At 44.1% G+C, this 22,181-nt stretch overlaps 1 protein-coding gene across 15 annotated transcripts in view; it reads right to left on the bottom strand.

The window, feature by feature from the left end:
* The window catches only part of BRSK2 (BR serine/threonine kinase 2), a 302,619-nt gene that overhangs the window by 96,836 nt on the left and 183,602 nt on the right, over positions 1–22,181 (bottom strand). For all 15 annotated transcript variants that reach the window (XM_035327416.1, XM_035327417.1, XM_035327421.1 and 12 more), the window contains exon 3: positions 13,392–13,477. In XM_035327416.1, coding sequence (XP_035183307.1) covers positions 13,392–13,477 — 86 coding nt within the window. The remainder of the gene's footprint in view (positions 1–13,391; positions 13,478–22,181) is intronic.

The following is a 22,181-nucleotide window of genomic DNA, read 5'->3' as shown; positions in this document are numbered from 1 at the left end:
AGCAGTTATTTGCTGGAGCAGCTGTTCCCCCCCAACTCACATGTGAAGAACTGAGTGAATAAATGCAGCACAACAGGGGCCTAGGAACAAGAGAGGAAAACCCCGGTCCTCACACAGCACTCTTAGCGAAGAGAGAAAAGTGAAATCTTTGGGAAGGAAAGGACTTGCCATGGACAGACCATCTTCCTGTTGTAAGCAGGTGTAATGAAAGGCAGCCAAGCAGAAGAAAACTTATAAAAAATAAAATAAATTTAATAAAACTTATTAAAACAAATCTCTAGAGATGTTGCGTAATAGTGGGAAGGAAATAGGTTCCCTAAGGGAGTGGCACAAACACCATCAACTGAAACATTTCAAAATAAATTAGGTATAATCTGGACTAAACCGTGGGCTTTTATCGGCAAGAGGATTGTTTGAAACCTCCATGGGCTTCTTCCATCTCCAGTGCTGCTCTGAGCTATCCTGTCTCCTTGCCTGATTGCCCAGCATATACTATTCTAATACACAATGAAAAATTATGCAGTGAGATTATTTGGTTTTATTGCTCAGGGTCTGGAATGACAATGATAAACAACAAATGATTTTTTAAAACTGAAAATTCACTTTTGTTCTTTGTCTCAAGCAGCTCAGCTCAGCTGGCTTTTATGCCCTTCAGCTCTGTAAGAGGGGCAGAACCACACTCCCCCTTCACTGCCTAGCTCCTCTGAAGTCAGTTTCAGGGCTGCGTGGCCAGGCAGGTGATTGGAAAGGTAACTTCTGTAAGGCAATAAGGCACCAGAGCTTTCAAACCTTTGGCATTTTGTTTGAGAGCCTTCACCGGAAATCTTGCAAACAACAGTTGGATTTTTTTTCCAAATTTGGAGTGTGCATCTCTGTTCTTATGCCAACAAGGCTCAGCGTGGTCAGCACAACAGATCGGGCTGGTCAGTATGTGCAGTATGATCCCCATCTCTCAAGGCTTTGCTTTACAGCAAAGTAGTTTTATTACTGGTATTAATCCAACTCTTCAAATTTCAGAGGACAATGACAAAATTAATCCACGATACTGTCTCTTCTGTACCTCAAGCAATGTAATCTCCGAGGAAATCTCTGGAATGGAAGAGGGGACTAGTTCATAAACTTGGGGGCTTAATTATTCCTGTTTTCAGTTTCCAAAAAGATGGAATAGGAGAAGTACAAGCTGGCCTGAGGAAAGTAAAATTGGCTTAACAATAATGGCATTAGCCTTCAAGTTGCAGACGTGGGACCTGAGCTCCCATTTCAGCAGCAGTTCCTGTGCACCAGCCACGTTTCATATCCCAGCCAGAAAAAGAGACAGCATTTCATGGAGCCCCAGAGCCATCTGACAGCACTTCCCTTTCTTACACAAATGCAGCAGAGAATGCAGCAAGGGACAGGTATTAACACTGTCTTAACAGCTAGGTGAGTAGGATGGAAGCACAAAAACGTGGACAACAAAATGAACTTCTAAATTTTAGGGAATCAACTATATTTTCAGTGTTTTCTAACAAGATAGAAACAGTTCTAAAAATATGGCAGTATTGACAAATTTTCATTAAAATGATTAAAAATGAGTAAAATCTCAATTCAAAAATCACATTTGGAATATCTGGATTACCTTCTCTCCTGGAAGAGATGGGTACAGGCCAGATTGGCTGCTGAGTACACCCTGATAATATGGAGATCACCTTTCCTTTGCATTATGTTTTTTCAGCAAGACATTGAAAAACTCAGAAGAAAGCTGACACGCAGTAGCCATGGGCACTGGGCTGTCCACAAATTCAACTCCCAGTCCTCGCTTTCCAAATCCTAGCTAACAGATACTCTCCTACGAGGGTTTGCTATATAATTCTTTCTCCCTCTCATACTAGAGACAGATTTGGCTAAATATCCCATATGGCAGACCCAAACCTGGCACTGAATCAATCCTAGAATTCTCCTTGACAGCTCCTTCTCTCACTGTGCCCGGCAGAAGCTGGATACAGCAGGGCATCTTGCCCCCAAAATTCAAATTGATAGTTGTTTTCTTTTCCTGGGAGGAATTTTATGAAGATGATTGCAGTTACGGGCATTCAGAAAACCCTCTCCACTGGTTTCAAATGCACGGTTTTGGAAAATTACAGACCAAGCATTTCTGTCACCCACAGCAGGAACTGCAAAGCAATTTATTTTCATCAACTTCATCTTATTAAAAACACTCAACAAAAATGCACTGACATGTTGTACGAAAAATAAAACAAATTGAAAGACAGGGAGCATTTACAAGGTTATTCATTTCTGCTTGCCACCCAGAAGCACCAGATATAATAATGCAAGTGAACAGGGGAGAACATCTGAAAAAGATTTGTGCCTATGACAAGTTAAGGGACATAGCGAAGCACAGCGACAATGTATCCTGATCTGACAAAGCCCCTAACGTGACAGGAGTTAGAAGGATGACGAACACATTCCCCAGTGGTCAAATGCAAGAAATAAATGCTGCAGGGATTGTTCCACAAGTACGACACGGTTATGTTGCAACCAGCATTTCTGAGCTCAGATTTGCAGCTGGTCAGCCGCCAACCCTATTCCCTTCAGTACAACTGTGTTGTGTTTTTTTTTAGGGTAGCCCCCAACTAGGAGATTTTTGATTAAACAAGGACACCATTCAGCACCTGCCTCCATCTCGGTGCCAGCCAAGGTTTTGCTGGCACGTGATGGGGCACAGCAGCAGTCAGTACACACGCTATTTCCAGCGAGGGGGGTTTAAACATTTCCAAGTGTTGCACCAGTTCTAACCACCGCCACGCAGCTTACCCAATCCCCACTAAATACTATGTATTCATATTTCTGTCTCTTTTTTTTTAAAATGTGAATAACTCCATAAAGGAAAAACATACACATACTGAAAGGCTTTCAAGCCAAACAGAAAAAGCAAATGAAAGAAAGAGCATTATGCCAGAGGCTGGAAAATAAGGCGTACAGACACAAAATCTTTCCTGAATTTGTGTCACAGAAGAGAATCCAGATCTCCTGAGTCCACACCAATGACTAAAATCCTTTACTTGTGTAAAGTGCTATGGGTTTAGAAGCATGCCAGTGCCAGCTCTTGGAGGACCTAGGAGAAGGTAAATAGCATAGAGCCTGCAGGGGAGAAAACACTAAAAAGTATTTTCCTGTGTCTCTCCTTCCCTTTTTATCTTTCCCAGATCCGACATGCTCTCATCTCACTCTACTACTGTTTTTTCCCATTTTTTCAGAGCAAGGGAAAAAAATCTAAAAACCCGGAAGAGTTGCCAGCACTGCTCTCCTATTATATTAGGAGATGAAAAGTGACTTACAGGTGAAGGAAGTGTTTTTTAAATCCTGCCTGACTGATGGCATCAGTCTTCCCACTGTAAAAATGGAACAAACCCTGCTCTGTAATTGCCATCGCAAGGAAGGCCCAAGGAAAGGCAAGGCAGCAGCAGGTACCCCACCTGCAGGGATAATACAGAGAGGGGCTACATTAGGACAAAAGACTCCATAAGAGCACTTAGCTCTCACCTCTTGGATGTTCCGGGCACATATCAGCTCTTCTAATCCTTGCATTTCATGTGAGACAACCCTTGTGAGCCTTACCTCCTGTTCTTCACAAAGTCACTCAGCATCTGAGCTGGGCTTAGTCCCTGTTGTCTCTTGCCCCTTCTACCCGACACTGTCCCCACCAGCTCCCTCTCTGCTTGCTAGGACTGGAAAAGTGAGAAACCAACAGGCTTCTGCAGCTTGATATGAAGCCTATTGCACATGGTGTTAAAAATAAATTCTCGATTAAGGATTTTCCTCACTAGCTATGTTCTTTAAGAGGCTGCAGAAGTTTTTGCAGGCCACAGCTTGCTTTCATAAGGACACCAAGGCCCAAGGCTTGCATGGGATTTCTTCATGCCCCTGCTACAAGCCAAGACATTAAACAAAACATCTCTGGTGACGTTTCCGAGCTTCAAGGAGCCAACACTTTGATTTTTCAAGACAAAGAAGCTAAATGCTTAATGCAAGAATGGTATCATCTGCTGGAGTGGAGCTGAGAGATTGCATGCAGCTGTGTTTTATCTACTCCCTTTGCCATCTTTCCATCTGCATCGCAGCATCACCACCTCCCCAAGTAAAAGCTAGTAAGTTCCTAACCTCAGATGACCCACTACATACCAAATCAGAAACATGCATACAGCTTAGAAAAGTAATAAGCCTAGACTATTTTCTTTCTTTTTCCCGTTCTTTCTTTTCTTTTTTCCTTCTTTCTGTTTCACTTTATTTACTCTTTCAGGGACCCAAACAGTAAACAAATTATAACAGAAATCAAACAGTACTGCAAAGGAGGGACGATTTCTGCATGTAAAAAAGATGGAGTAGCCAAGAGGAATATAAAGAAATGGCCTTAAACCACCTTTGCACCTCTCAGATCCTGGCTGTATCAGGAACCAGCAGAGACCTCACAGCTCTCCGTTTTAAAGCAGCCTCCCCATGGCTGACTATGGCTTGTTCTCCAACGTAGACTAGAAATTTAACAACAACAACAACAACAAAAACACTATACCTGTCCTCCTTATTACCCCAAATTAGCTGTATGCTGAGGATCACAAGCTATGATGGCCTATAGGCCACCAGTGTCACATCATTCCTGCACCTGAAACACTCCCTTACAAGTCATTTTAGTCTTTTCCAAATCCTGTGTGTCAGTAGGACTCCTATTAACACAGTGAATGATCCATTTCCCCCTGCAAACTATCAGTAAACATAGGATGATCAACAACATGTTTAAACATAATTCAACAAAACAAACATAATCCACCATATTTTTGGTGATATCCAACTATGCTACCTACCTGCTAGGGCTGTGAAGATTTGGGATGCCAATACCAGTAATTAAAAGACCAAAAGTTTTTGCTCCAACACTCAAAACCCCCCCACAAAACAACAACAACAAAAACAAAACAAAAAACAAACCACCTTGCAAAAATTTTCTTTTCAGATAAAAAAATCAGTACAGTTTTCTTCCTTTCCTCCCAAATAAATGAAGACCTTCAGGTCATTACGTTCAACCATCGACCTGACCTATTAAGTCCACCACTAAACCACGTCCCTTAGTGCCACATCCAAACATCTCTTAAATACCTCCAGGGATGGATGGGGACTCCACCACTTCCCTGGGCAGCCTGTTCCAATACTTGACCACCCTCCCCATGAAGAAATTCTTCCTCTTATCTGATCTAATCCTCCCCTGGAACAACTTGAGGCTGTTAAATGCTAAAAATTCTTGTCTAATTTTAGCTAGATAACTTCTATATTGATTAATTTATCATCTTCTCTTTCATTTTGATATATTCTTGCCCTACTACTAGCAATTCAAAACAGGTATATGATCATCACTGCAATATCATTTTCTTAGCTTTCCACTTTGACCACTCCTTCCATGTCTCCACTGTCTCCTCCTTTTGTTACATTTCCATGAGTTTGTTAAATTTCCAGGCAAATAATTCTGTGCTTTCACAACATCCCTACTCTTGGAAGGAAACCATTCTTCTTAACCACAGAGCTACGTCATTGTTTTTCTTCAGCTCATTCCTGAAGACCGTTCTTTGCCGTAATGCTTGACAACAGCTCGACTTGCCCATCATGAGGTTTCCAGTAGTTGCTTTGTGATCTGAATTCCAAGCTGACTGGTGTACAGATTCTCTTTTTGCCCCCTTCTTGTCCAGTGCCAGCACAGCGAAGTTGCCTTTGTGCTGCAACACTACAAAGACATCACTTAAAACAGCCATGAAGACGTGATGGTTTCTCCTTCCCACCTGGTGAATTATGTTACACCTTATTAAAGGATGTCTCTGCCCAGGCCTTGGGGAACTTTGAGAACTAACTCACAGTACTCCCACTGAGGCAACACTGCTACATGCTACCTCTAAAGCAGGGCTGCAACAAAATAAACAGGCTGGCTCTGAGCAATGCCTGGAAAAATGCTGTTAAAGAAAGACCGTCTGGCACAGAAAACACCAGGATCATGCATTACCAGATATCTATGGCAGAATAATAACAACAAAAACAAACACCCCACTTATAATTTGTAGAAGACGAAAAGCTGTCTGTAAACCATTAGCAGGAATGGTGTGAAATACTAAAATTCGTGCCAGATGGGATTGCCCACAGCAGCCCATCACTATACATCCTAGTGTGGGTATGCAGTTCCTGTTTTCTCAGCCTTATAGATGAAGAAAATTTATGAGACATTCACAGCTACACAAATTAGATCCTCTGGGGTGATACAAATGTATTTATTACTATAAAAGCATTAAAAGGATAGAGATCTTTTGATGAAAACTCATACTGAAACACAAGGTATTTCAGGTAAGTGTTATAAATGCTAAAATAATACAAGTAACAAGAATAGTCTCTGGTGCTCTAGGACTGGTAGTCAATTCATGCAGCTTCTTGTTTTGCTCAGGCAATAGGTTCATCAGGGCATGTGATTAGCTGCCTGTTAGGGAAGCGGTTAATATTCCATTTTTTATTGAATGGTACAATATTTACCCATATGATGCACCACCTCAATTAAACCTAAACAAGTAGGTTGGTCTTCTACATGTGCCTGAATTTAGTAACCACTGGGTGATGTTCTAGGGCTTTTACTATGCCAGAAATTAGACTGGGTATTCATGTGGGGCTGGCTAGCTTTTAAGATGCACAACTTCAGGTGTGCACTACAATGAGATGTACAACCCAGATACAATTATACAGAATGAGACACAGACAAAAAGAAAGAAAATCAGCGGAGTTCCTGCTTATTTCCTCCATGCTCAGGAGCTTGCTGCTTTGTGGCACAATGCGTATGGGTAAGGAACTTTGTGAAATTACCATATGTGCTGAGATGTTCAGCTACTCTTGTCATATTATTTAATATATGATTATATGAAAATCTTGCAAATAATAATATGAAGACCAGGGAACATGGCATAGATTAAGACAATCTGGAGTTGACACAGATGTCCAAGCAATTACTGAGGCCAGGGACACAAGTCAAGTAGGAATCTCCTTTATAAAAACAGATACATTTTTAGCTCTTTCCTGTCCCTACACTTCTTAGAGCCTGTACATGTAAAAAGCTCTTGCTCTATTACACAAAGATCTGCCACAGAATCACACACAAACCAAAAGAGCCACACCACAAATGTCATTTGCTAGGCACCAGCACCAATCCTGTTAAAGTGTGAACCATCTCGCAGGAACCCAAAATCCCCAGCAGACGACTCATCAAAAACTAACTACTTTCAGCTAAGAGCTAGAAAATTCAACACATTTCAAAGCTGTGGTGAATCAGCAAGGGATCTGTCTGGAGCGACAGACTGCCAAAGAAAAGCCTCTAGAAAAAAATAAATAAATAATAATAATAAAAAAAAGTCCTGGTGATTCCTCTCCCATGCTACCACTCTGTAAAACACCCTTTCATGCATATATATGAAATAACATCTGAATAGCAGAGGAAGGGTTAAAAGCTGCCCAGCCCTGACTGACAAGCTGTAATTCTTTGACGGCTTTTTCCCTGCACTGTTTTCTATTGATTAAATAATCTCTATCAGATATTAAGCCCCTTGTTATTGGCGCAGCCTATAAATTATTCAGAAGTTATATAAATTCTTATGGCGGGCATGAATTTTTAAACCCTGATTTGGCACTGGGCCAGGAACTCCTTATTTTTTATATTTTCCTTGCCTGCAAGAAAATGTGCATGCATTAGATTTCTTTTTCCGAAAGACAAGTTTAACTGTGATCTGCTTGTTTGAGCGGAGATCGTATTGGGTTGCTAATTCAGTTTGGACTTGCAGAGAATGGGGATTCTGGAGAGGAAAGAGAGGTAGCAGGAATTACCGCTGTTGTGCTCTGTACCTGTGACTTACTGGGGATGAAAAGTGTTTCGAGCACTGCCTTCATGGAGAGCAGCCACGCATGCCAAGGCACCACAGCATCTCCTGAATGGGCACACGAGATGGAAGAGACAGAGGGATCCTCTGTGCAGGACGGGCTGAGATGAGACAACATGCGTCTGCTCACCGCTGCAAGTCTGCCAGTGACTGTACACTTCTGGGGCTTATTCCTGGGAGCTGAGAGGCCTTTCCTTTAACGACAAAGGCCTGGATACACCCAAAGTTGCACAAAACTTCTCTGAAGGAGAATTTCAGCCCTTAAATACCTAGAGAATATGGAACTGCATCTACCCTTCACCAGTGCTTGTGTGAGAGAATTGCGGCACTGAGGGCCTGTTTCCCAACGCCAGGCCAAGAGGCCCAACACCACGGAAGTTCACCACCTCACGTGTCAGGCAGTGAGCAGAGGACACCGTCAGGCTTTTGGGCAGAGCTTATTAACGCCGTGTTGCACAGACTGTACCTTTAACCACCGCTACCCCGTGCCAGGCTGGCATCCTGCAGGCTGTGACACCATCCTGGGCTCAGCCCCCGCTCCCCTCGGCCTCCCACGAGCTCTGTGGCCCCAGGCCCACCTGCGGCGCCCAGCCCCACACGCGCTGGCTCCACTCCCAACTCCAACCGCCCCCGTGCCTCTAATTCCTGGCAGTACTAAAACACCTCAGCAGCAGAAGAAAAGGGGCCAAAGTGAACATTTCACAAAGGGGTTGTGAACATTTCTCTCATTTCTAACCGTGGCCCAGATGGGACATCGTTTTGTCTTCCAGTCATGTTTTGTTTTCTTTCCCTGTGTCCACAGCATCTGACCCCCCATGACCAGACTACCAAGAAGCATGCCTATCAGGAAATTAATTTTCAGTGCTGAGCCCTTGGAGCTACTCCAACTTTCTGAACCCTCCTTCTGCCTTTTGACAGCTTTTCCCCACAGATGGATAGAATGCCAAAGTCCTGGGCCAACGATAACAAAAGAACAAGCAGAATCCTTTCTTCTCTTTCTTGCATCCTCTGTCACTTCACAATTAGTTTTTAACAAAAAAGGAACAGAATTACAGGAAAACCCTGCAGGAAAGGACTGGCAGCATGAATGCCTCTGCAGACAGCACCGGAGCTGTAAGTCTTTGACACCTACTGGCAGCTGGTCTTGTCTAAGCCAGAACCGTGAGCTGTGCGCGGGTAGGAGGACATTTTAATTTTGTTATCTGGCTCATTGGGAAGCACCTTCACCTCTGAAATCAGGAGGAGGCGTGTTGTGTACATTGCAACGAGGCTTGGGCACTTGCCCAGTGATAGCACGGTCCTGCTGAATGATGAGAAGGAGAACTTTTGTGCTCAGAAAAAGAGCTGATGAATGCATGGTGCATTTCAGAGAATGGGAGATGATGCCAATATTCTGATGTCCACCCTTTCTCTCAAAACAGATTCTTCTTTAAAATGCTGATCAAGTTGAAGAACAGGGAGATTAAAATAAATGTTCCAACAAAATTTGAAAAAAAAATCAGAAGTGTAAAGATTAAAAAATGCCTGGATATAAATATATACATATATATACAAATAACTACATGCACCTGTGAGTAGAAATTTACTGGTATATATACAGCCATATTGATGGAAAGGGAGTCAAGAAATACTAGTAGAAACATCCACAGCAAAAGGGCACGGAATGGTCCAAGGATGTCTTTATTCTATCTCATTCCCACTTCCTGCCAAAACTCCACTAATTTAAACCGAAGAGATGATGAAATGAGATTGAACGGATAATGCCAGCTCTGTCAGGACTTCTCCAGCAAAATTGTATCAGTGTGACATATCCGCTTTGGACAGGGAAGGTCCTTTCCCTCTGGACTCTATGATGGCACTTGTGCTGCATGCAAACAGTTTCTCCAACAGTGGGACAATTGCTTTTATAAGACCACGAGGAAAGCTGAGTTTACTGCATAAATGTACATTATCAGAGATCTAAAAATAAAATGTAAGATTACTTCCTAGAAAAAAAACAAAACTTCACTCACGCAGCTTTGTCTCCCCTTATTTAATCCTCAATGCCTCCTCACAAGAACCTTGTGCTCATTCACAGTGCTAGAGCTGTTAATAATGTATAAACTCCTCCCTTTTCTGCTACACAAAACTCCATCTTGGGCCAATTCAGGGAAGACATCTTCCATATGTAGCACAGAGGAAAGAGGACCATCACCCCAGTTGATGTGGTTTATTTGCCACACAGAACCATAAGACTAAACGAGTGTTTCCCCTCCAATGTGCATTAAAGAATATGTCTAAATCTCAGCTTTGCTGTTATCTTGCTCATTCCCTTAGTTTATTTACATTTCCCTACAATTCCTGACCATCTGAACCTGGTTAGTCGTAATTACTGGTGCACACTCCAATTTTGGCAGCTCATTGATCACTCCCCATTATGAATCAGCAATGTAAGTTGTTAAGAGTACTCTGGGCTTACCCCACACCAGCCTGCTTTACCTCATTCTCTATCTTTAAAATGGGAGGATGACCTCCCTGCCCACCCTTCCAGGCTGTTTTGTCCCTTAACATTATCTGTTGGGAGACAGGGAGGCACAGATTGCCTATAGCTATTTCTAAATTACCTGTTACTGAGGGGTCCCAGTCTTGCTTAAAGGCTGTCAGTGTGATCATGCAACAAATACAAGATAGAACAACTGTCTGCAATAATACTATTTTAGCCAACATAATGTGTATCTGGTGTGGTGTATCAGCACACATACAGAGAGCTGCAATGGAGCTGTGTTTTTCCCCTCTGTATCTAGAATTACAGTCCACAGTCTTATGGTTAAGTACGACGACTCAAAATACAGCATATATAGCTCAAAGTCTTAGGGCTCATAACCATCTCCATCTCTCTGACCACCTTGATAAAAACAGTAACACCGCCATCACCAACAAAACAAATGGAGAATGACTGCTAGGCTAACACAGATATGCTAACAGTTTTTTGTTATTATTTTTTGAAACTCATTTTCAGTGTTAAATAAACTGTGGAAAAAGGACTTGATTCATGGTTGCATTAGGAATCTACTCAACCAAAGCCCCTTGTCACAAATCAAATCATAAACCAAAAGTCAAACATGATTTGTGAAATTAACATGAATCGAGGAAATACTCCCTGGTGCTGCATCGTGATTAGTCTCTGGCATCTGAAATATCACCCATAATTCACAAGCTCCTCTGAAACCATGCCACTATCGTTACTGCTGAGATGGCAGGCGTGATGGAAAGGCGCTGCCACAACCAGAGAGCAATCCTTCTTTTGGTGGTGGTGAGAACTAGAGGTCACCATGCCTTATTATTTGGGAAAGTACATGCATATGCACTTCTCATCCCACACACACTTCACCCCTCCACAGGCACTCTCTTCTGCCTCTTAGTTTTATCCAAGACTATGGTTGTTTCTAATTTTGAACAGGAAGGCTTGGCAACAGCTCTACATTATGCCCTTTCTTTTAAATAGTGACTAATAAAAAATGAAATATATTAGGAGTCACTGGCACTTTCAGGGAGTTAGCGTCTTTCAGCAGAGGGATTCAGTGCCTTAGTGCAGAGAGGCAGACAGCAGCTCTGACACAGCTCTGACAGGAGCAATGGCACAAAGATGACTTTGTGTCACTGGCAAAGCCCAATTTGGAGCCCAACATTTTTTAGAAGCCAGGAATTCCAGATATAGCTTAAAGATACGGGATGCTTCCCTTTACAAGGTGATCTTCAGCAGGAAGACAACTTGTCTGCCAAGAAATGCAGTCACTTTTTGGAAGTCTTGGTGTAAGACCATCCCCACTGCTCTGAGCACTAGGTATTCTTTGTTTGGAGCAAAATATGCCCCAAGCCTTTCAGGGGAAAGGATTGTTCAGTTCAGCTGCTGACTTCACTGGTGTTCAGGGCAACAAAAAAGCTTCAGTACATCTGTAACCCCTCTCCTCACCCCAAGTGGTGATCATGGCCTTTGTCCTTCAGGTATTCCTACATTGTCTGCAGCACACGGGTATACCACACCTACCTGGAACACATCAGCTGCACACTGGGTTAGGGCATGCGCGTATGTGTGTACACCTAAAATACGCAACATCCAAATAAACAAGAACCACAAAGAACATTCCTTTTTCTCTCTTAACTGAAGAAAAGCCTGGGGGGTTGATCCAACCCACACTGAAAGCAGAACACAGAGGTGAGTACTCTTACAAATGGCACCAACCCCTTCTCTGGATTAAAGGACAACATCCCGGCTGTTAAGCCTCACTTCCCTTTCCTACCCCTCTCCTGCACACACAGCAGTCTGCATCACATCTGGGCCTCCATCCTCAGCTGGGGCAAGCCAGGTTTAATGGAGCCATGACCATTTGTGCCACTGAGGACAGAGCACTCAGCATCCAGCTCAGAAAGCATCTGAGCCAGCCTCTACCCCGTGCCTGCACGAGTGCACTCTGGCAACCCCACTTCACCGCAAATGGCAGGCGCTGCCCCAGAGGAGGACAGGAAATCCAAAAGAAATTACTGCCTGCTCTACTAAGCTAACCCTTTGGCACAGAGGTCTCACTTCCTAGAACAGGAATTCATTGCTCCAGTAACAAGGCTGGCTGAAAAGTCCATGAGGGATTGTTACCTCCATTCAACACACTTTCTTTGGGTAAACAGTTATTCCCTTCTTGTGTTGTGACATTAAGGAGAGGTCACTGATGGATGGTGGTTCTTAAAAATAGTTTAATTTTTTTTAAACACTCTATTCTACTTGCAATAACCTGTTAAAAAGCTGAAAATAACATTGAGTTCCCTACTGGTTTGCCCTTTTCCATTTGGAGAGCATTGATTTTTTTTCCTGTTGTGCCAAGATTAATGTGGCCTGTTTGTTTGACAACAGATTCAACATATCTAGTGCACTGTCAAGCTAAAATGACTCTGTCTGTGGGCAACATCCCTGCTTGGCACTGGCAATGATCTGAGAAAGAAAGGCTTTGCTAGTTAACTCTTACTGCCGAACCACGAGATTTCAGTGGCCCTCAAAACCCAAATTTATTATTGGTGGCAAATTTAAAACAGTGCCAGTGAGAATCAAGGGATTCAATGAAGACTACTAGGCAAGGGAGGTTATCCAAAACATTCACTTAACAATCTGTTATGGTTGTGATTCCAAATGGTTCCAGATCTTACAGGTACAAACCTTCCTCTCCTCTTGCTCTTTGATAGAAAAACAGTTTGTTCTCTCTCCTCCATTTTAAGTAGAAAAAGAAACAGCATATAAGTAAAGTACAAAGAAGAAAAGGAGAAAAGACAAGAATTCAAATTCATTCAAATATCAGATATGACATGGAGACCAGATGAAACACAACACCCCCCCCACCATTCTTTTGGAAGTGACACTGAGTCCAAAACCCTCCTCTCCCTCCCATTCTTCCTCCTTCCCTTCCCCTTTCTCTGGCAAAAGCCAGTAATACCTACAAATATTTTTTATTTTCGTAAACATCATGCAGCTTTAAAACGTGGGGATGTTCTATCAACTTCAGGATGGCTATTTCCCGCTCCACCTGGAAGAAACAAAAAGAAATACAGAAGATTAGAAGCTACGTATTTGAATGTATTACGTATCGCCACACATTTTTTCCCATTTATCCATTTCCCACTCCTCTACATATGCAGGGGATTCTTCAACTTATAGCAACCATGTATAATATTTAGCAATCAAATACTTTAAGAAAAAATACTTTAAGAAAAAATAATGTATCCAGCCTCAGCACTCCTTGTCCTGCAGGACAGAAAAAAAGCAAAGTTTCAAAGTTCAAAGAAGAGTCCCACATCTACCAAAGGGAGTCAGCGGCAGGAGCTAGGTGAGCATCCAAAGCTGCTCCTGCCTCACAACCCAAAGCAGTGACAAATTCCCAAAGTACGGAAGCTCCAACACGGCATTTAGGGCTCTTCTGACTTCCCACAGGCACAGGAGAGGCCACATTGCACTATGTATTACATACTCCACTAATACAAGAAATTTCCCATTCTGAAGAACTTGACGTGTATGTAGGGGAGACAAATAGTGGAAGAGCAATGTGATTTAACAGCTGCAGAACTGAGGCACAGAAAGAGAAAGAAATAAAAGAAGTGGCATAAGAAGTACAAGGCACAACAAGAAATTAAACCCGATTACTGGAACCTTGGTGTTCAGAGCCTTAAGCATAAGACCGTGTTTTCTCTCAATTCGCAATCTGTCTAAGCACGGCTACTTCTAAGAGCGTGTCTTTAACACTGAGTTAATAAGTTGTGACTAAGTCCCTGTAATTAGTACAAGTCTTGCTCTTACCCAAAATTCCTATCACGACTGCAATGTGGTTTGAACTTGAATTTACTAAGGGTATTCATTAGAGATGAAGTCAGTGCAATTCCTCAGCTGCTAGCAAAATTGCTCTGTGCTGCTCAAAGCCACGCTGTAACCGCTCTGATTTGACCTAGGCTAACTTGAAGGGAGTGAACGTAGCACTGTGGAGACTGTAGATAACTGAAATACACTCTCCAACAAGACACAGTCTAAGCAATGCACAGTCAGGCATGACAAATTTCCAGGAATCCACAAAGGCAAGAAAATGACCTAAAGATGAAGATACGAACAACTATGTAGGTTTTTTTTAGTCCTTTAAATTACTGATTGTCCTGAAGCTGCTATCCTAACAATTAAAACACAAACAAGCTACAAAACCACCCATGAACACCTCCTCAGCAGGGATCAGATGAGTAATTAGGAACTTGGTCCTTAATTTTTGATGTCCTCTTATTTCCTGAGATGTCATCCTCCACTAAACCTGAACACAGCCAACTTTCCTTGAGTGCAAGTCAGATACCTGATGGGAAATCAGAAGGTGCTGGTTTTCCAGCACTGTGAAGAGTACGAGGGTTTCCTGGCACACTGATTGTCACCCCACATCTCTCTTCCTTGATACCACCACACAAAAACAACAAAAGCAACTCCAGCACCACATCACACTTGACCTTGTGTATCAGGATGGAGGAAAGGGTTTTTGCACATGTATCAGTCTTATTCTTTCAAAGACACGCTGCAGACTTAAAAGCCATTTGACAGATCCACTTCCATCCACATTTAGGATCTCTGGAAGAAGCTACTTCAAGAACAGGTGAAAAGTATATCAGGAGGCTCTACTGGAATCATGTATATGCCTCAGCATATAAACATGTATGTACACAGGTCGGTGCTTCCACAACTGCCGTGAATTCAGTGGTACACAGTACCTGATGGCGACAGCTCTGTAGGAATAACTGGTTCATGACTAGCACTTAGATCAAAGCCACTTATACAGTAGGAAACCAGAGCTGGGTAGATCTCAACTGTACAGCTACTCCACCAAAAAAAACAGGAGGAGAGCTCCTTTATGTCATTTTTGTCTCCTCCTATAAAAGGCCTGTTATTCTTTTCTCCTATGAGATGTGCACTGATATTTGCAGAGAGCTGTGTAAGCTGAATTTGCCTCGAGAAAGAAGAAAAATCAAACAGAAGCAGCACCTACTCCCATAACAATGCGCCAGCAGTACTGAGATTCAGACATCAGCATCATGCACTGTAACCACTCAGAAACTGAAACTCCAACAGCAAAGTTCCCTTTGGATGAGGGAGACCAGCAATTTCAAGGGGAATGGGACCACCACACTAGCTATAGCAGTGATCATCCAACCCCGTTCTCCCTCCTGGGCATCTCTTGCTTGCAGAAGATGAAATTCCCTGCAGATTTGCTCTCTGACTGCACAGAAGACTCACTTCTGAAAACCTCTTGGGGGGTGCTGTGGCGGCACACGTTCAGACCAAGTGAGTGATGGATGGCAGCATCCAGTCAGGGCCCAGCTTGGTGGCTGTCCTACAGCAAGAGATGAGGCGGTGATTTATGATTACTGCTCAGAGAAAGGAATTCAGTTACAGCACTGCACAGCCTGTGTTCAGTAAGAGAAAATCAGACAAGAAAGCAAATACTTCCTACCCGCATACTTACGCAAGAAACCAACTAAAAGGAAACAGCCCAAGTTACTGTACTTTCATCGCTTTCAGTGGATGAGTACGGAAGGTCCTGCACATATGTTTCATTTCCTGGAAACTAAATCCTGAGAGGAAATACAGTTTCAGAGGTCATAATTTCAACCTCAGGTATGCAAAAAGCATCTGGCTTGATGTGCCTGTGGCAGCACTTCCCCACAACATATTCAGTTTGGCCTTGTGCTGCTCTCCCCAGCACAGGCAGCAGCCTGCTTTCCACAGTCAGCTGCCTTCTCTAGCTGTAATCCAGGGATAAAACTAACTTGCTACTTGTCCAAGTAGGCCTTTTGCAAGTCCTTCGTGCAAGCCTTCAGTGCATTATGAAAGGGAAGTGTTACTACTTTATTTCTCCTAGTTCAGGCTTTGGCCACTGTGTGGCAAGACAGAAGTGGCTCCACTTCAACGAGTGATTCCCAGCTCTCTGAACAGCAATCTGATAAAGATCATCCTCAAAGCCCTTCCAGCAGTACTGTGCTTCTTCTCCCCTCCAAAGCAACACAACAGTTCCCAAAAGGCAGCAACGGACCACGCTCATGACATGACTCCTGCAGGTGCTGTCTCTGGGGGGCTCTCCTGGCTCTTATCCCCCCAGAGAAGCCAGAAATTGGTAGGGGTTGGACACCGACTGGGGGTCTCAGTAGTGGTTTTCTGCTCAGGAGAATGGAGTGCCAAAGGAGAGGAATCTCCTTTACACACACAAAAAAAGGAGGCTTTGCCTTTCTCCCCAGAGCTGTGCCAGCTGCTGGCAGGCCTTTTCTGCTCAGCCCTGGCCTTGCAGGGTGCTGTCCAGCAGAGCTGGCAAGGCCAGGGGAGCAGAGAAACCCTGCAGGGGTGCTTGCCTGGATACAGATGCAATTATCAGAAAGCAGGCCAAGCTCGGAATAGCACGTCTAGGGAGGCTCAGAGTCTGTGCTAAACAGGAAACATGGAGAAATATTTGCATAACGGTTAAAAGGGAAAGAAAAAAAGTGGAGCCCTCTGCGTCACACGAACACCAGGGCACGTGATGGGATCCCAGCGTTAGCCTGGGCTGCCTCATGCCATGGCGGGTTATCGACCATGTAGTACTCCAGTGCCTTGGCGCAGGGGGAAAAGCTGTGAAAGGCTGTGCAGGGCAAACAGAGACACTCTGCTAACTTGTAACCTTGCAGGTGCCAATTAGGGGCTTTAAAAATCCATGCAGGAGGCTGATTTGACAGGATGCTCCAGTGATTCAGCTAATGACAAAGAGCAACATGAGGGCAACACAACCCTTAGAGGAATAACGCAAAGCTCCGGTTCCTCTCCTCTGCCTCTAATTCACCCTCCTTCTTCCCCCAGAGGAACTCGCATCTCTCTAGTTTAAGCCCATCTCATCAGCACAGTTTCCTCTGACGACAAGTGCCCTGCTCCCTCGCCTTCCACACCACAGACACACGGGGTGCTCATTCACCTACAAGGCATGGAGAGCTGGTGGAGGGAGCTGTGTGCCATCCTCATCATGTGTCTCAGTGATGAAGGGAGTTTCCTCTTCTCTTGTATCCCTGTGCTCAGTAACAGTTGGGTCACCCATCACCCATAAGGTGCTGTGAGTACTTGAAAAATGAGGTGGAAAGCTGTCTCATATTACCAGGCTGTATTTTACCCAGCAAATCTGCCTAAGCACTAGGCACGACATTAAGAGTTGTATTTCTCAAAGACCAGCTATACCCCAAAAGCTGGGGGACAGCCGATGACCGTTCTCCTTGGATGCTTTGTAGTTCACCAGCAGCACGCCACAAAGCTCCCTCTTTCTCCAGCGACACCAGCGACTCCTGTATTGTTCAAAAAGGTGGCCCGAGAAGGAGCTGCAGAGCTGGTGAGGAGAAAAAAGCCCTGCAGGCTGTACATTTGTTGTGTTGTTTTCCCTAATCTCAGCAAACTGGTGTGTAGCAAGAGAGGAGGCAGGCTTTCATCTGAAACTCAAGCTCTCTAATGTTGACCTGCTATGGTTGGAAGCAATTAATGAAATAACGTTCAAGACCGTCCCTCAGTTACTAGAAACGCAAACTGGACATGAACTTTCACCAAGTTCAAAATTATTCGGACTTGAGAAGAACTTCAAAGGATGCAAAGATTTGGATGCTTATCTAACTCCTCAGGCTAGAATTCTGGCTGGAAACCTTGTACCAAAATACTTAATTTCTCCAGTGTCTGGCCTGCTGCAGAGTAATTTGCATCTCTATGATGAGTGCATGGAAAGTACAAAGTAAATCACTGTGATAGTATTTCCACCCACTTCACTGAGCTGAATTGGCAAAAACAAAGGTACGAGACAGCAAGAAAGTAATCTCAAGTTCTCTGGAAAGTCTGCGATTTTGCCATACCAGAAACATCCTATGAACAGACCCCAGGATTTCATTACTTTGGTATTTTTGCTTCTGTGAAGCTCATGTGGGACTGAAAGTTAAAAATGATGAAAAAAGACTGGCTTTGGTGAAGCCCATCTAAGTCACTTTTTCACATTCTTCCATGATAACAGAATAAAAAGGCTATTCTTGAAACGAGAGAACAGCATTAAAATATAAATAGTTTTATACAAATAGGGCTAGGGCCACTGCTGTGGAGATATCATTCTTCCAAATAAACTTAAGCCACTACAATATCTAAGCAATTCCGCATTGTATCAGTTGCATCCTTAATTTCAATGGGAGCATAAATAGCGTGTAAGTGGAAAAAAATAGCTTTTAAATGATGAAACATTAAAATATCTTCTTCTGCAGCTCTGAATTTAGTTGATTTTTCACCAAAAGTGGCCTTTCATTACGTTTATCCAGAACTTCTTCAGCAGGCCATTACGGAAGCAAATGGAGAACCACAGAAGTTGGCCATCCACGGAGAGTATTTCCTGCTGCTATTGTAGCCATTAGCTTCACATTTCTGAATATACTGAGCCAGATTCACAATGCACTGAAGTCAACAAAAGACATCAATTGACTTAAGTGGGCTTTGAATCAGAGCTTCTAATGACCATTAAGTGGTATCTGGAAGAAATCTTCTATTACACAATTTTGACTAATTAAATGCTTTAGCATGAATTCAGGTTTTCTGTTAAGTACTAGTAATTATGAGAAGATTCTGTAAAACGGGGATAAATGCGGGGGGAAACTAGATTTAGATATCCACAGAATCAGGCAGCTAGACAATGCTGCACAAAATACAACAAACAGACAAAATTACTGAAAAGCTGAGCAATTCTTCATTTTATTGAAAGCTCTATTATGGGCTCATTCTACCACAATTTTTGTTTGTATGTGTGCTTTTCAAAGTGATTTCCCCATAAATGAAAATGAAAATAGGTATGTATGAGAAGCGAGCGAGTTGCATACTTGATGTTAAAATTTGCATGTGCAAACTTTTACACCACGAGGCTCTGGTAGGGAAATTTTCCACAAACTGCCATTATAATAGGATGTCAGTTTCTACTTGTCTTTATTGAAACAAGTACCTTTCCCTAGTGCGTTCAAAATCGCATTGCTAGATGGATGCTGCAGTGAATTTTGAACTTGGGCCTGAAGTCTGAGGGCACGAGACCAGCCGAAGTGGTATGGCGAGAGTTTTCACGGTGCCGTCCCTGCTGGCTTCCCCATCCCTCCACAAGATGAGAGGACACCTGGCCTGGCCGGGCCCACTGATTGCAAGCTCCTGACGTGACGGGCTTTGGAGCCTACAGGTTATCTAACCATGGAAAATCCCTCCCAGGAGCTTCATGGTTTAACTCAGCAGTTACCACCCGTAGCATTTCTCGGCGCTCTGCCATAGGCTACCGAGTAAATACGGCGCTTAGCCTCATCCGCAGCGTATGCTGCTTTAAGCAGCATCAGGGCTTCATGCGAGGGACACTGATGGGACCTGACAAGGAGTGGATTTCTTCTTTCAGCACTTGAGATTATCTGCTGCCCGGTGGTACGCAGCTATCCAGTGACTGACGCGCGGGCCTCTGCCAGCAGTCAGCAGAGTAGGCCCCTTCACACCGCAGGGCAAATAGCCTCCCTGGGCCTCCTGTCACCTTCCGTGAGTGCCACATCCTGGCTGCCATCACTGGGCAGCGTGGGGGACAGGGCACAAACCAACAGCCTCTCTGCAGATGAAAGGACCTGATATTTCACTTGCCTTTTTAAAATCCCTTCCGTATCCTTGTTTTTAGCTTTAATGCATGCTGTGCTTCCTTTCTCCCAAAGCAGAATGCTTGGACAGATGGTTTTTTTTGTTTGTTTTTTTAAAAAATACAGAACAACCCAGGTGCAGCCTGGTCGTTACAAGAAACCCACTACTCCAAACAAGGAAGCTGAGCCAAGTCTTTGTGATCAGTGGTTGCTGCTGCCCCAAAGCTCTCCTTGCCACCCCAAATCCACAGGGCTCACCCCAAACTTAGGAACTGAAGCCTGGCCCCCAGAAGCCGTGCTGTAGGCAGGACTCCCTTGAAGCTTTTTTCCTGGGGGACCGACAGAGTTATGCCTGTGACACAGCTCTCAGGAGCGCTCAGTTGCTCACTTCAGGGACGTATACACTAAAGACCCCAAGAGCAGGAAGCATAACAGGCCCTGTGCAGGAACACACTGCAGTTCGTTGCCCATTTTCCTCCAGAAGAAGGTAGAGTTACTCAAATGCCTTGTGGGAGGCTGTGCGCTGCTATGGAAGCACAACCACTACTCACAGAGGAGAAACAAGCTGCAAAACTGAGGGGTATGGAGAGCTCAGCCTCAAAAAATGTGAGCGCAGAGCTCCAAACACAGAGCTGAGAGGGAGGGATAGAGACGTTACAGATTTAATGTGTGCAGCACCGAACACAAACTGGAATGGCTGAGCCAAAGAGACGGTGGAGGATGCAAGAGATGCTGAATCCCATAAGGGAACATGGGCAAGCACAAAAGGCTTGGTATAGCACAGCAGAGCATAATGTCCTGCCAAAAATACAGCGCAGAGCTTCTGAAAGCATTGGTTGAGGCATGTGATAAAGCAGAGGGGTTCCCAAGAGCACAAAGAGTGTCCAGGAAAGGGACCGAGACAGTGAAGAGATGCCCACGGCACCACGGACTGGCTCCTTCAGGGAGTCCTCCATAAATACGAAGAAAAATTTAGAAGGACAGTTTTGGAAAAGCTTCAAAGGATAAACTCTCCACTATTTCCTGTGTTCCTTGGCTAGCTTTTTTCTCCCTCTTCCTCTTTTTCTCCATTAGTCATACTGGCCTTGTTTAGCTCTTCGGCATTGTATTACACAAATGTCCTTTACACTTTCTCCCTAATACTCTTCCTGAAGTAATCAATAGGATTGCTACTGTTTCCTTCTCTGAAACTTTCCTTAATGGCCATCTCTGCTTCCCTAAGAAACAAGGCTCCAGGAGACGGCAGAATAGCTGGAGCTTTGCAGAGATCTGATGCAGAAAGCCAGACTCCAACCCTGCCCTGTGCTACTCCACAAAAAGCCTGATGACATCAATCATTTCAAAGAGTGGAAAACATATAATAGGGGTTTTGTATTTCTACTACATCCTAAATTTTTGTGTGTCCTTGACTCTTAGGTGGATATTTGTATATTAGCGTCTGGTTTCAGCTGAGTTAGCGAAGTCATGGAGGTGCAAATGGTAGGGAGCTAGGATGGTAGGGAGCTAGGATGGCAGGGATCTAGGAGGGATTCTCCACTGCTGACAGCCCCGTACGGCTGGCAGCAATGGAAGTGGCGGCTGAAGCAACCCACAGCTCTCTCCCTCACTTCCATTTTCTAACATGCTGCTGAAGCACAACTGCACCTCCCAGAGGGGCACGGTCCCAGACAAACGGCAGCATGGATCTCGTCCAGGAACTGTGAAAAGGCCAAGGGCAGCGCAGCCCCACAAAGTTCATGTCTGCACTTTGCTTTGCAGTAACGAGGGAGCCTTGAGGGGTGGCCTGGCAGCAGCAGGCAGAGGAGACGACAGCCAGCTTTCTGCCAAACTGCAGTGCCAGCAGCTGTGTGCTCAGGGAGGCTGAGCAACCCTTCAGCCCGGCTCTTCTTGGCCAGCAGGTCTGCAGCAGCTTGTGTCACACTGCAGCGAGAACAGCCCCAGTCTGACCGGCTCTCCATCACTACTTCTGTCCGTCCATCCTGGCTTAGGTATGCTGATCCCAAAGCTGTTTATTTAAGGTGTTGGAATTAGTCTGCTTTATCCTAAAATAAGCACTCTGAGCACTGAGGAAGGCACTTG

This window comes from Oxyura jamaicensis, chromosome 5 (genome assembly GCF_011077185.1).
Source record: "Oxyura jamaicensis isolate SHBP4307 breed ruddy duck chromosome 5, BPBGC_Ojam_1.0, whole genome shotgun sequence".
NCBI lineage: Eukaryota > Metazoa > Chordata > Aves > Anseriformes > Anatidae > Oxyura > Oxyura jamaicensis.
This window is presented reverse-complemented; position numbering and strand designations above follow the sequence as displayed.